The sequence below is a fragment of the Tetrao urogallus genome, assembly GCF_951394365.1.
Source record: "Tetrao urogallus genome assembly, chromosome: 20".
In the NCBI taxonomy this organism is placed as follows: domain Eukaryota; kingdom Metazoa; phylum Chordata; class Aves; order Galliformes; family Phasianidae; genus Tetrao; species Tetrao urogallus.
This window is the reverse complement of record NC_136833.1, coordinates 299,141-313,545: the sequence shown is the minus strand read 5'-3', so window position 1 is coordinate 313,545 and position 14,405 is coordinate 299,141. Positions and strand designations below refer to the sequence as shown.

The following is a 14,405-nucleotide window of genomic DNA, read 5'->3' as shown; positions in this document are numbered from 1 at the left end:
CCAGGGCCGCCCTCCCCCCACAACAAGGCAGCCCCCACAGCACTTCACGTAAGGGTTAGAAAAAGATGCAAAAATGATAATTTACAAAATAAAGATCCCCAAAATGCCCCTCCGGGATAGTTTCTGGTTGAAATCTGAGAAAGGTCTGTCAAAGCTCCCCCCGCCTCCAAGGTCCCTCTTAATGCTTTGTGGGTGAGGACGGGGGCAGAACGCACCCCAGAGCCTCCCTGTGTCGTGGGGGCATCAAGAGCTTCTGCGATGAGTGGGAAGGGTTGAAGACCGATTTCTGTTAACAGCAGAAAGTCTGCGTGCTTATGAAGAGGTAAAGCAACTTATTTATCGCTTTATTTCGCGCTTCGTTCAAATATTTGACTGAATCCTGAGTTCTGGAGCAGGTCAAACTGGGCCAGCAGTAAGCAGACAAGTACGGAATATTTTCCAGCAGATCGTAACGTGTGAACCACGGGAATGGCTGTGACCTGCTGGTAGGAAGAGCACACCAGACTCCAGTCAGAACAAGAGAATCCGGCTCTGTCCAAGTCCCAGATGCGTGGCCAGCAGCCAGAAGGACTGAGCGCGTGTGCGCAGGGTGACGCTGCCGGTCAGTTGAGAGCAAACACGTGGCTGAAGAATCTGATGCTGATCTGGTGAAAAGACTGCTAACGTGAGCCCATGTTTAAAGACAACCACAAACACAGGGTTGCCCCAGTGACCCCTGCCAGGGCCCGCAGATTGCACCTGCCATGTTAAAGCATCTCAACAGCAGTGTTGGGAAGTGGCTGCTCCACATTTTCCCGCTGTTTCCGGGGCTTGTCTGTGTTCCCTCTCTCTCCATTACTGTTTTCCATTAGTGGGTTTTTCCATACCCACCTGTTTGTAGGTTGTTTTCAGGTTTCAGTGTTATGCATTCCTATGAAAACCGGGGTTGCTGTTCTGTCCCTCGGGATGGAACATTCCTCTGTGTTGCAGTCTCTGGCATTTGTGCGTCAGCACAAAATGTGGAACGTGAGCAGCTCAGTTCCAGGAGTGTTCCAACGCTGCGCAATGAGCGCTGCCTCCAAACACAAAGCAATTCCTACCATTCCAGAGACCGAGCACTTCAGAAGTTATGTAGGTACCTCGCATACAGTTGGGCACCAAACCAAAAGTGAATCTTGTGTGGATTTCACCAGCTGGGATGTGGAGATCCAAGAGCCTGGGCTGAGGGTGCGCAAGGAATAAGCTTGTAGGGAATGGGGGGAGGTGGGTGGCAGTAATTAAGTGTCAAGAAAGAGGGTGTTTGGAGATATCAGTAATATCGGTGGGGACTGAAGGCAAAGAATGTGAGGAGATGAAAATGAGGAAGCGAGAGCTCCTCCATTTCCAAAAGCCACATGTCAAGAGTGTCTCCATCCCCATGGGAGGTGACCCGGGCACCTGGGCGCCACCTCGGAACCCCCGTTGCCTGGGCACCCAGGCAGGCCGTGCTGTGCTCTGGGACCATGGAGCGGCGGTGGCTGCCCCTCCTGCTGCTCCTGGTGCCCTGGCTTCCGGGGCTGCACCCCTGCCTGCTCTGCTTTGGGCCCCCCATTCAGTGGGCCCGGCTCTGCCGTGAGATGGCCAGGAGCTCTCAGGACTCCCAGCACCAGCACTGCCTGGAGGCCCTTGCAGAGGCTGCTGTGCCACTTGCCCCCGTCACTGTGGGTGGGTGGTGGGACCCCAGGGATGCCCACCCAATGGGACCCTCTGCCCCCCTCCTGACTGGCACCTGAGGGGCCACCATCTCAATGGGACACTCAGACGAGCATTCTGGGGGCCCTCAAGCATGCCACGGTCTCCCCAGTCTTGAGGTGGACTCCCCCAGGCACCCCTCAGACCCATCTGGCACTCTCCCAACTCTGATATGGATCCCGGGGATCTCTGGGAACGCCAGACTTGCATGGAACACTGGATGGATCCCGGCCCTGGGCAGGGGTACAGTGTGGACTTCCAGCAACTCCCAGAGCTTCCCAAGATCTTGGGGGGTCTTCAGGGATGCCTGGCCATTCCCAGAACCCCTTTGCCCTGACCTGGACTCTGGGAATCAGCCCTGAGCCCTCCTCCAGTTCTTACTGGAACCCTCCAGCCCTGAGCCCTCCGGTCCTGACCGTGTGATTGGTCCCAGTGCCCTTGTTGTGGTCCCAGGAGCAGCGCAGAGCGAAGCACTGCGGAAGATCGTCATGGATGCCTTGCATTTACTGGAGAAGCAGAAGGACAAGAGTGGGGGAATCCTGAGGGATTTTGGGGGGGCAGGGGGTGAAGCTTGGGGCGTCCTGGGCATTTTGGGAGGGTTTTGAGGAGGCGTGGCAGCATCCTCGGAATTCTGGGGAAAGGCTGCACAGCTCGGTGTTGCCATCGGGGATCCTATTCTTCTTCAGGGTGAGGCGGGGGTGCGGCGGGATCCAGCAGTGCGCGCTCGCCGCCTGGAAGGCCAGCTGTGTTCTGGGCTGCATTAAAAAGGGGCGGCCAGCGGGGAGAGGGAGGTGATCGTCCTCCTCTGCTCAGCTCTTGTGAGGCCCCATCTGCAGCGCTGCGCCCAGGCCTGGGGCCGCCAGCACAACGAAGACGCAGAGCTCTCGGAACGGGTCCAGAGCAGGATCGCTAATAGGATCAGAGGGCTGGAGCAGCTCTCCTATGAAGAAGGGCTGAGGGAAGCGGGCTTGTTTAGCTTGGAGAAGAGAAGGCTCCGGAGGAAACCTCACTGTGGCCTTCCGATACTCGAAGGGAGTGTATAAACAGGAGGGGGAATGTCTGTCTACAAGTCTCCTAGTGACAGGAGAAGGGGGAACGGGGAGGCTTAGGTTGGATGTGAGGGGGAAGTCTTTCACTCTGACGGTGGTGAGGCACTGGAACAGGCTGCCCAAGGAGGCTGTGGATGCCCCATCCCTGCAGGCATTCAAGGCCAGGCTGGACGTGGCTCTGGGCAGCCTGGGCTGCTGGTTGGCGACCTGCACACAGCAGGGGGTTGAAACGAGATGGTCATTGTGTTCCTTTTCAACCCAGCCTGTTCTGTGATTCTGTGATCTGGTCCTGGCCTGTCTGGGCCGGACTGGGCGAAGAGGAATTGCCTGGTGCCACGGATGCGCTCTAGAACAGAGTGAACGGCAACAACACGTGCACTTCATTTAGATGTATTTTTGGAACAAGCTAAAAGAGAGGGCAACCAAATCATCAAGCTGGTGGCTGCGCCTTCCCAGGCGGAAGGGACTTTCAGTGCATTTCCCCGCTGGGATTCTCTCCCTTGCAGGTGACGCTGATCAAGCCCCAGGAGCCCCGGGCGGCACGGGGCTGGAACTGAGAGCTCGGTCCATCTGCAGGGGTCGGCAGTCGTGCGCTCCAGCTTTTTCCGGGCTGGGGTGCGCGGCCGAAAAGGCGTGGAGGGCGCGGCTCCGGGCCGGCCGGGAGACGTCCCCGCACCGATGACGTCCCCGGAGCCCGCGTGCCGTCACAATGCCGACGCCGGGCCCTCCCCGAGGGCAGCTGGCCGGCGGCTCCAGGCGCCCCATTCGTGAGCTGCGCTGCCCGCAGCCGCTCGCCGTGCCCCGTGCCCGAGAGCAGCCCCAGCAGCAGACTAGCTCAGCCTCGTCGCGCTCGTCCTCCAAGGCTCACAGAGGTGAGGGAGAGCTCCGGCACGCTTCGGGCCGCAGAGCCCGGCCGCGGGGTGCGGGCTGAGCTCCGCCGCGCGCGAGGGGCGTGCGGCACGAGAGCGGCAGGACCGCCGTGAGCAGCAGAAATCGCTGCCGGCCCTTCTGGCTCGGGAGCCGCAAGCCACGCGGCGGACAGCTCGCGGCTGAGCGGAGGAGACAGCCCGCTCCTGCCGGCCCCTCCGGGCTCCGAGCGGCGGGCGGCGGCGAGCGGAGCTCACCCGCGGCCTCTGCCGGGGCAGCCCGGCCCTGACTCCTCTGCTCTTGCCTGTAGGTTTGGAGGCACGCGCCTGCCAGCATGGACGGAGCCTGGGTGGGGACGTGGAGACCGCATCGCCCGCGCGGCCTCATCTCGGCCCAGTTCCCCAGCCCCGGGCCCCAGTACTCCATCCCGGGGACAACAGGTACGGCGGCCATCGCCGGGGTGCAGGGGGACGCGCGTCGGGGCCGTGGCGGGGCAGAGCAGCTCCCGAGCCTTTCCCCGTGCCGTCGGAGCCTCCCGCAGACTCGGCGCTCTGGGGGCTCTCGCTGCGGAGTGCCTGCGCGCGTGGTGCGGGCAGGCCTTTGGAAACTGCTGGCCACAGGCAGCGCGCTGGCCAAAGCTCCGCTCTCTCCTTCCGGCGGCTTCGCAAGGCTCTGGCGCAGGCGTTTGCGCTCAGGGACTGACTGACTCTTCTGCTTTTCCTCCTAGGTTTCGTGGGCCACAGCCCCACCAAAGCCCGTGCCCCCGCGTACACGTTTCGCGGGACCAAGCCGCCTGCGGCCGAGAGCTGCGGGCCAGGTCCCTGCTACTTTGTGCAGCCCGCCGTCACCAGGAACGGGAAGCACGTGGCTCCGAGCGCCCACCTTTGTGGACGCCCCACGACAAAGACCACCGTCACCCCCGGACCCAGTGAGTACCACTTCTGCAGCGCTTCCCCCACACGCGGCGTTTGCCCTGGGTCAGCTCGCGCCCTGATGGAGCCGTCGGTCTTTTGTGAGAGAGCACAAACCGCTGTGAGCAGCGATAAACACGCTCTCCCCTCGGAGAAGGCCGGCTGCCCAGCACCACGGGCTGAGGGCACAAGGACCCCGCGTCCGAAAAGAACAGAGAGCCAGGGGCTGACAGGAGGGACAGCAAGGCAGGACATAGTGGCGGGGCACGGAAAAGCGTCCCCGCGTGCTGCGTGCGCCCCCCAGCAATCCTGCAGCCCTTCAGAAGACCCTTTCCTCGGGACGTTGTCTCTGCGGCTGCAGGAGACCAGCACTTCACGGCTTTCTTCCTCTTCTCCTCTGCCCCAGGTGACTACCGCACCGAGGAAGCCAACAGGCACATCTTCAAGTGCCCACCGGTGCAGTCCATGGCCTTCCGGCGGGAGCCCCTGCGCACAGACCGCCCTCCAGGTACGCTGACCCCGGCAAAGGCAGACCCTTCATCCTGAGCATCCTGCAGGGACGGGCTGCTGCTCAGCACCAGCAACGGGCCAACCGCGCAGCCTGCGCAGCGCTGGGGCCGCAAGCTTTCTGGCGTGACCAACACGTCTCGGCCCGCAGCGGCTCCGGCTGCTCGGGCTCGGAGCTGCCGGCACTGGCCCAGTGCCGAAGTAGAGGCAGGAACTGGCAGAGGGGCGAGCCCTCCCCCCAGCAGGCTGGGCGGGCTGCCCCTCTCTGCTGCTTCCGTCTCCTCCAGCCCATCGCGCACACGCTCTCTGCTGCTCCTCCTGCAGGTCCGGGCACCTACACGCTGCCCAAGCTGATGGGCCCCAATACAGCCTACACAGCGGCCAGCCCCTGCTACTCCATGAGGGGAAGGAGCCAGCGCGGCCGCTTTGACGAAGACCTTGCCAAGGTGAGCTCTGCTGCTCCTCTTTTCCATGTTAGCATCCGAAGCTGGGCTGCTCTCCCTGTGCCAGGGGGCTTCCAAGCCCCAAGCACCTTTGCTTAACGCAGGCTTCCAGGGAAAGAGAGAGCCTTGCGTGTGATCCCAGCCCCGTGCACCCATGACTCTCTTGCAGACTCCGGGTCCCGCGGCGTTTCCCAAGGTAGCTGTGGACGCCTACAAGACCAGGGCGCCCGCGTACACCATGGCGGCCCGACCAAAACCTGCAGAGGGCAAAGCAGTGAAGCCCGGGCCCGCAGACTACAGCATAGGCCGGGTAAGGCAGCTCGCTGCTCAGCTCGTCCCCTCTGTTTCACAAGCACGGCCTTCACGCCTCTCCCCCTTGCCCTGAGGCTTCCTCCGGCCAAAGAGCTTCTGGCCGCAGGGACCAAGTGCCGGAGAGCAGGCCTGCCCCCTGCCCTCGTGCCACCTCCGAGCAGAGGAAGGGAGGGCAGCAGAGAAGAGAAGGGCCCTTGCTGATCTGCCTTTCCTTTTTTTGCCCTTCCAGGTGACGCTGATCAAGCCCCGAGCGCCTGCATCCACTTTTGGAATCCGGCATTCCCTCTACACAACCCCTCTGATTGTGGAATGAAACAGCCACATCTGGAAGGCCGCCTTTGCTTTCCTGGCATGGGAGGGGATGGGAAGACACCAACCAACTGCCGGTTTCCACTTGATTCCATTTCCATCTATGGTCTTGATTCCATTCCATCTATGGACTTGATGCCATTTCCATCTATCGACTTGATGCCATTTCCATCTATCGACTTGATTCCATTCCATCTATGGACTTGATGCCATTTCCATCTATGGACTTGATGCCATTTCCATCTATCGACTTGATGCCATTTCCATCTATGGACTTGGGCTTTTGCCCATTTTACTTGAACAATTGTTAGCAATTGGAGTAAGTCATCAATAAAACCAACCCAACACCAACATGTGTGCTTTCTTGTTACTCCTTTTTCCTCCCCGCTGCACACAGGAATGCGCCAGCGCTTCCCGAAGCCTTTCAAACATCAGTACGTTGGAAATCGCCGATGCTTGCTTGATCAGCCGTTTGCAGTGCTGATGTCTGCCACGTGCTGAAGTAAAGAATAAACGAAGCAAATAGCAAAGGGAGGCCGGCCGCGGGCAGTGCATCCCTTCCAGCGCCGACAGGAGGATTTTAGGGAGGTGCCCGGGGCTTACAGGACAACGGCTAAAATGTTGGTCCGACCAGTTTATTAGAGATCTTAATCAGGGAGGTGGGGAAGGGGAGGACGGACAGTATTTTGAATGAGGGGGATGGGGAAGAGAAGGAGGGCGATAGGAAACACAGGAAAGGAGAAGCAAGGAGTCTCTACAGGAAGCAAGAGGGAGATAGATGGTCACCACCGTGGATCCAGCGTGGTTCATAGTTCAGTCCTTGATCTTCAGTGGTGGTGGGTCGTCGGGCACTGTTGTTCTGTCGACGACGACGGTGACCACGTGGCAGTACCACCTTATCTGTGAGTCCAGAGGGGTTGAGTCAGTTGTTTTTGGAGTGACAGCTTCTGGCTTTTGGATCTCGGCAGGAACTCCTTTGGTTCCCATCTTCCGGGCCTTGCCAGCAGATAAGAGGGAGCAGGGAGGCGCCCACTTGTATCTCGCCTTGTACCTGCAGGGTACAGTGGGATCATCCCCCAGTCTCCCACAGCAAGCTGGAGTCACTTGGTCACAGGCTAGCTCTTCCGCCAGCAAACGGTCCTGAGCACTCTCTTGCAAAGGCAAACAGCTACAATTGTCCACACAGTGATGTTGGTTGCCCCACGGCAACCCCCATCACTCATCTCCTAGACAAGTCAGTCTCATCACAAGAAATGCGTCTGGCAGCAAGCTTGGAGCCAGAACAAGGCTGCTTGAAACTGATGTGCAAGTGACCGTTCGTGGTGGTGAGGAAAGAGAAAAGAGAAAGGAAGAAAAGAGACAAAGTAAGCGGAAGGGAAAAGAGGGGTGGGGAGGAAGGGGGGTTAAACGTTACACAGTTGTTAGAAAGGATTTCTTGGGCTTGGTTACAAAGGTTGCCCTGATGCGCTGGACTTGTTCATCATCAGTTGAAGTGGTTACAAAGCACATGGAGGATACAAGTCCTTGTATAAGTTGAATCCACCATGGAACCACGCAAGGAACAAACACGAGAGTGGCAACGGCACACAGAATAGGAGGCGTTTCACCCACGGGCAATTTGTTTAGCAACCTCTTCATTGCCATCCAATTTGTAGGCAACAATTAGAGCCATCCAATTTGCCACAGACACCACCCGGTGACTCCTCAGCAGTGATGGCACCAATGTTACGCAATGAAGAAAAGGTAGAAAGTGAAAAGGGACAACCATACATTTGGCAACAGCCATGCATTGCACAAGAACCAGTAATGACAAATCAGTAAGCAAAACATACAGAGCTATTTGGCTCGGCTGCTTTCCCCCGCAGCCAGGAACTCCCAGCGGAAGCCAGGATCCAGGTGGGAATTCTTCAGCAGAAGAATTCTGCTGTGAATGTGGTATTTCTCAGGAGCCGTAAATCAGAACGCTTCAGTTAATTCACCAAAAGCGTACCTAGTCCAATCTGACAGTATGTGGACTTGCCATGGAGTGTTCTCTAAGATGATTTCGTGCCATGAGAACTGTCCACTTGAGCATTTCCAAAGCAATTCAAATGCTGGGAGAAAGAAATCCTAGGTTGGCAAGTTCGAGTACTGTTACAGTCTACAGAGGCTTTCACAGGGGAGCGTGTGCAGGATAGCCCACAGGAGGAAGCATCAAAGAGGAGTAATCCCAGAGACGTACACGTCTCCTACCAAAGCTTAGGCGCTTTCCAACAGCCACGTTTTGGATGGAGCTCCTGGACTGGTGTGACACTGAAAAGCATCAGTGCAAAAGGCTTTATGACACGTTTCCTTTGTGCCCACGTCTGACAGATATTAGATGGGTCCCCTGATTCATTTCCCAGTTTGTTAGGAATTTGGAAAGGCTGCGGAGGACTTACATGCCAGTCATGATCAGTTTGATAAAAAGGGGTGAAAGAAGGGCTCAAAAGAAAGGCTATCACTGTGCAGGGAGCACCAGGAAGCTAGGATGACCTCTAAGAACCCTGAAGCCAGTTGTGAAGTTTAACAGGTCCGAGGACCGATACCAATCACCACCCACACCCACAGCAACGCAAAACATAGCACTGCTGCAACCAGAACGTGTCATCAAGAGGTGTATTCAGGATTCTAGCGTGATCGCATCTTCTGTCACAAACCACAGCTGTTAAAATCAGCTATCAGCCTTCCTGTGTCCAATCCAGGTCCCACGGGGATCTTCTGTAACATACAACAAGACACCGACTCGCCCTTCTGGGGCTTTGTTAATACGGCTAACAAAGGAGGGCACAGTCCAGCAAGTGTTGCTTTTCTATTCCTTTCTCGGGGTGTCTTTAGCCTTCCAAGCACATTCGTTCAGGGATTCCATTAGGGTTAGGGAAACTGGCCGCAGGTTAGCCGGGTCAATCGACACAGGCTGGCCAGGGAGATAAAAGGCTTTCCCTAGCTTCTCAGCCACTGAACCGTGACTCCCAGGGATAAGTGGCAAGAGTGGTGAGGCCTTTGCACAGAAGGTGTTACATCGAGGATCTCTTTGTTTCCCTTGGCTGTGAGCTTTCTCATGCATCCACCCCTCACCGCCCCCCGCTCACCTGGGAGGGACGAAGACAGCAGCTTTCTAATGGCTTGGAGAGCCACTCGGGTTCCTGGGGAGAGGCCCTGGCACCTGGGCTTTTGCTTTTCTCCAGATTCCTGAGCTTCTGTTCTGGCCACCGCTCAACGAATGCCTCTAACCTGACAGTGGCTGCTCCGTTCATCAGATCTCGTGGAACAGCCTTGTGCCAGCCCCGTGTCCAGAGACAATTACGCTTATGATCGATATTTCGCCTCCCTGCTTTTACTGACAGTGAGACCCTCCCAGTCCCACTGAGCTTTGGGCTAGGTGGCCGGGGGGCAAGGCTGGCCGCTGCAAGCCTCACTTCCCTTGGCTCCAATTTCCTGGAGGAAGAAACCGCTGGAAGAAACCATACTTTCTCCCGTAGTCAATTGACTCTTGGGCAACCTCCCCCCACGTCCGTGCTTTGTATCCCAACTGCAGATGGTTAGAGGTTACAGCCTCTTCTAACAGTGCCCGGCTTCTTTCTCCCTGAGACGTAGCATGTATCTCATCTTGCAGCTGTGTGCCTATGGCTTTCAGTGGTTCTGAAGCGCCCAGGTTGAAGCAGGCATCCTGTCAGGATCAACAGGCACCACCACCGGTGATTCACCGTGTGGCTGCAGCTTTCTATCATACGTCGTTTGGAGGCAAGCAGCCTTTGGGGCACTCTCTACTAACTGATCAACTGTTCCAGTAACAGCAACTCCAATAGCAACGGGGGGGCGTTGCTGGCGGGGGGAGAAGCTGAGAAGCGAGACGACTCACTCCGGGCTTCTCCATCGCGCTCGGCACAGAGAGCGTTTGTTCCGCACCTGTCCTGAGAATAGGACAGTACGGTGGTTGTTCTGAAGCCTGGACCAGATTGTGACGGTTCTATTGCGGTGCAGAAGCAGGGCTGCAGTTCAGCACAGGGGGATGCCCCCGCAGCACTGCCCGTGGCTCAGGGCAGGGGAGGCGTCCCTGCGGAGCTGGAAAAGAAGCGCGCTGGAAGCCTTGGGGAGACGGGTGCAGCTTGGGCGCCCTGGGTGAGCTTTGGGGTCCTGGGAAACTTTGTGGCCAGCTGAAGGGCTTTGGGCAGTGTTGGGGGGATGGGCCCCTGGGGATTTTGGGGGGGGCAGGGGGCGAAGCTTGGGGCGTCCTGGGCATTTTGGGAGGGTTTTGAGGAGGCATGGCAGCATCCTCGGAATTCTGGGGAAAGGCTGCACAGCTCGGTGTTGCCATCGGGGATCCTATTCTTCTTCAGGGTGAGGCGGGGGTGCGGCGGGATCCAGCAGTGTGCGCTCGCCGCCTGGAAGGCCAGCTGTGTTCTGGGCTGCATTAAAAAGGGGCGGCCAGCGGGGAGAGGGAGGTGATCGTCCTCCTCTGCTCAGCTCTTGTGAGGCCCCATCTGCAGCGCTGCGCCCAGGCCTGGGGCCGCCAGCACAACGAAGACGCAGAGCTCTCGGAACGGGTCCAGAGCAGGATCGCTAATAGGATCAGAGGGCTGGAGCAGCTCTCCTATGAAGAAGGGCTGAGGGAAGCGGGCTTGTTTAGCTTGGAGAAGAGAAGGCTCCGGGGGAAACCTCACTGTGGCCTTCCGATACTCGAAGGGAGTGTATAAACAGGAGGGGGAATGTCTGTCTACAAGTCTCCTAGTGACAGGAGAAGGGGGAACGGGGAGGCTTAGGTTGGATGTGAGGGGGAAGTCTTTCACTCTGACGGTGGTGAGGCACTGGAACAGGCTGCCCAAGGAGGCTGTGGATGCCCCATCCCTGCAGGCATTCAAGGCCAGGCTGGACGTGGCTCTGGGCAGCCTGGGCTGCTGGTTGGCGACCTGCACACAGCAGGGGGTTGAAACGAGATGGTCATTGTGTTCCTTTTCAACCCAGCCTGTTCTGTGATTCTGTGATCTGGTCCTGGCCTGTCTGGGCCGGACTGGGCGAAGAGGAATTGCCTGGTGCCACGGATGCGCTCTAGAACAGAGTGAACGGCAACAACACGTGCACTTCATTTAGATGTATTTTTGGAACAAGCTAAAAGAGAGGGCAACCAAATCATCAAGCTGGTGGCTGCGCCTTCCCAGGCGGAAGGGACTTTCAGTGCATTTCCCCGCTGGGATTCTCTCCCTTGCAGGTGACGCTGATCAAGCCCCAGGAGCCCCGGGCGGCACGGGGCTGGAACTGAGAGCTCGGTCCATCTGCAGGGGTCGGCAGTCGTGCGCTCCAGCTTTTTCCGGGCTGGGGTGCGCGGCCGAAAAGGCGTGGAGGGCGCGGCTCCGGGCCGGCCGGGAGACGTCCCCGCACCGATGACGTCCCCGGAGCCCGCGTGCCGTCACAATGCCGACGCCGGGCCCTCCCCGAGGGCAGCTGGCCGGCGGCTCCAGGCGCCCCATTCGTGAGCTGCGCTGCCCGCAGCCGCTCGCCGTGCCCCGTGCCCGAGAGCAGCCCCAGCAGCAGACTAGCTCAGCCTCGTCGCGCTCGTCCTCCAAGGCTCACAGAGGTGAGGGAGAGCTCCGGCACGCTTCGGGCCGCAGAGCCCGGCCGCGGGGTGCGGGCTGAGCTCCGCCGCGCGCGAGGGGCGTGCGGCACGAGAGCGGCAGGACCGCCGTGAGCAGCAGAAATCGCTGCCGGCCCTTCTGGCTCGGGAGCCGCAAGCCACGCGGCGGACAGCTCGCGGCTGAGCGGAGGAGACAGCCCGCTCCTGCCGGCCCCTCCGGGCTCCGAGCGGCGGGCGGCGGCGAGCGGAGCTCACCCGCGGCCTCTGCCGGGGCAGCCCGGCCCTGACTCCTCTGCTCTTGCCTGTAGGTTTGGAGGCACGCGCCTGCCAGCATGGACGGAGCCTGGGTGGGGACGTGGAGACCGCATCGCCCGCGCGGCCTCATCTCGGCCCAGTTCCCCAGCCCCGGGCCCCAGTACTCCATCCCGGGGACAACAGGTACGGCGGCCATCGCCGGGGTGCAGGGGGACGCGCGTCGGGGCCGTGGCGGGGCAGAGCAGCTCCCGAGCCTTTCCCCGTGCCGTCGGAGCCTCCCGCAGACTCGGCGCTCTGGGGGCTCTCGCTGCGGAGTGCCTGCGCGCGTGGTGCGGGCAGGCCTTTGGAAACTGCTGGCCACAGGCAGCGCGCTGGCCAAAGCTCCGCTCTCTCCTTCCGGCGGCTTCGCAAGGCTCTGGCGCAGGCGTTTGCGCTCAGGGACTGACTGACTCTTCTGCTTTTCCTCCTAGGTTTCGTGGGCCACAGCCCCACCAAAGCCCGTGCCCCCGCGTACACGTTTCGCGGGACCAAGCCGCCTGCGGCCGAGAGCTGCGGGCCAGGTCCCTGCTACTTTGTGCAGCCCGCCGTCACCAGGAACGGGAAGCACGTGGCTCCGAGCGCCCACCTTTGTGGACGCCCCACGACAAAGACCACCGTCACCCCCGGACCCAGTGAGTACCACTTCTGCAGCGCTTCCCCCACACGCGGCGTTTGCCCTGGGTCAGCTCGCGCCCTGATGGAGCCGTCGGTCTTTTGTGAGAGAGCACAAACCGCTGTGAGCAGCGATAAACACGCTCTCCCCTCGGAGAAGGCCGGCTGCCCAGCACCACGGGCTGAGGGCACAAGGACCCCGCGTCCGAAAAGAACAGAGAGCCAGGGGCTGACAGGAGGGACAGCAAGGCAGGACATAGTGGCGGGGCACGGAAAAGCGTCCCCGCGTGCTGCGTGCGCCCCCCAGCAATCCTGCAGCCCTTCAGAAGACCCTTTCCTCGGGACGTTGTCTCTGCGGCTGCAGGAGACCAGCACTTCACGGCTTTCTTCCTCTTCTCCTCTGCCCCAGGTGACTACCGCACCAAGGAAGCCAACAGGCACATCTTCAAGTGCCCACCGGTGCAGTCCATGGCCTTCCGGCGGGAGCCCCTGCGCACAGACCGCCCTCCAGGTACGCTGACCCCGGCAAAGGCAGACCCTTCATCCTGAGCATCCTGCAGGGACGGGCTGCTGCTCAGCACCAGCAACGGGCCAACCGCGCAGCCTGCGCAGCGCTGGGGCCGCAAGCTTTCTGGCGTGACCAACACGTCTCGGCCCGCAGCGGCTCCGGCTGCTCGGGCTCGGAGCTGCCGGCACTGGCCCAGTGCCGAAGTAGAGGCAGGAACTGGCAGAGGGGCGAGCCCTCCCCCCAGCAGGCTGGGCGGGCTGCCCCTCTCTGCTGCTTCCGTCTCCTCCAGCCCCTCGCGCACACGCTCTCTGCTGCTCCTCCTGCAGGTCCGGGCACCTACACGCTGCCCAAGCTGATGGGCCCCAATACAGCCTACACAGCGGCCAGCCCCTGCTACTCCATGAGGGGAAGGAGCCAGCGCGGCCGCTTTGACGAAGACCTTGCCAAGGTGAGCTCTGCTGCTCCTCTTTTCCATGTTAGCATCCGAAGCTGGGCTGCTCTCCCTGTGCCAGGGGGCTTCCAAGCCCCAAGCACCTTTGCTTAACGCAGGCTTCCAGGGAAAGAGAGAGCCTTGCGTGTGATCCCAGCCCCGTGCACCCATGACTCTCTTGCAGACTCCGGGTCCCGCGGCGTTTCCCAAGGTAGCTGTGGACGCCTACAAGACCAGGGCGCCCGCGTACACCATGGCGGCCCGACCAAAACCTGCAGAGGGCAAAGCAGTGAAGCCCGGGCCCGCAGACTACAGCATAGGCCGGGTAAGGCAGCTCGCTGCTCAGCTCGTCCCCTCTGTTTCACAAGCACGGCCTTCACGCCTCTCCCCCTTGCCCTGAGGCTTCCTCCGGCCAAAGAGCTTCTGGCCGCAGGGACCAAGTGCCGGAGAGCAGGCCTGCCCCCTGCCCTCGTGCCACCTCCGAGCAGAGGAAGGGAGGGCAGCAGAGAAGAGAAGGGCCCTTGCTGATCTGCCTTTCCTTTTTTTGCCCTTCCAGGTGACGCTGATCAAGCCCCGAGCGCCTGCATCCACTTTTGGAATCCGGCATTCCCTCTACACAACCCCTCTGATTGTGGAATGAAACAGCCACATCTGGAAGGCCGCCTTTGCTTTCCTGGCATGGGAGGGGATGGGAAGACACCAACCAACTGCCGGTTTCCACTTGATTCCATTTCCATCTATGGTCTTGATTCCATTCCATCTATGGACTTGATGCCATTTCCATCTATCGACTTGATGCCATTTCCATCTATCGACTTGATTCCATTCCATCTATGGACTTGATGCCATTTCCATCTATGGAC

At 59.9% G+C, this 14,405-nt stretch overlaps 2 protein-coding genes across 2 annotated transcripts; both read left to right on the top strand.

Moving 5' to 3' along the window:
• Positions 1–1,481: 1,481 nt before the first annotated feature.
• On the top strand, positions 1,482–6,112 carry LOC306954177 (ciliary microtubule associated protein 1A-like; the record flags this gene model as incomplete). The annotated part of the gene is made up of 10 exons (XM_079545245.1): positions 1,482–1,683; positions 2,164–2,238; positions 3,266–3,374; positions 3,499–3,631; positions 3,937–4,066; positions 4,354–4,554; positions 4,944–5,045; positions 5,369–5,490; positions 5,657–5,797; positions 6,029–6,112. 10 exons carry the CDS (start codon positions 1,482–1,484, stop codon positions 6,110–6,112), a joined length of 1,299 nt encoding a protein of 432 aa, XP_079401371.1.
• A 4,279-nt stretch (positions 6,113–10,391) lies between these two features.
• Positions 10,392–14,182, top strand: LOC306954176 (ciliary microtubule associated protein 1A-like; the record flags this gene model as incomplete). The annotated part of the gene is made up of 9 exons (XM_079545244.1): positions 10,392–10,467; positions 11,336–11,444; positions 11,569–11,701; positions 12,007–12,136; positions 12,424–12,624; positions 13,014–13,115; positions 13,439–13,560; positions 13,727–13,867; positions 14,099–14,182. 9 exons carry the CDS (start codon positions 10,392–10,394, stop codon positions 14,180–14,182), a joined length of 1,098 nt encoding a protein of 365 aa, XP_079401370.1.
• Between the last annotated feature and the right edge of the window lie 223 nt (positions 14,183–14,405).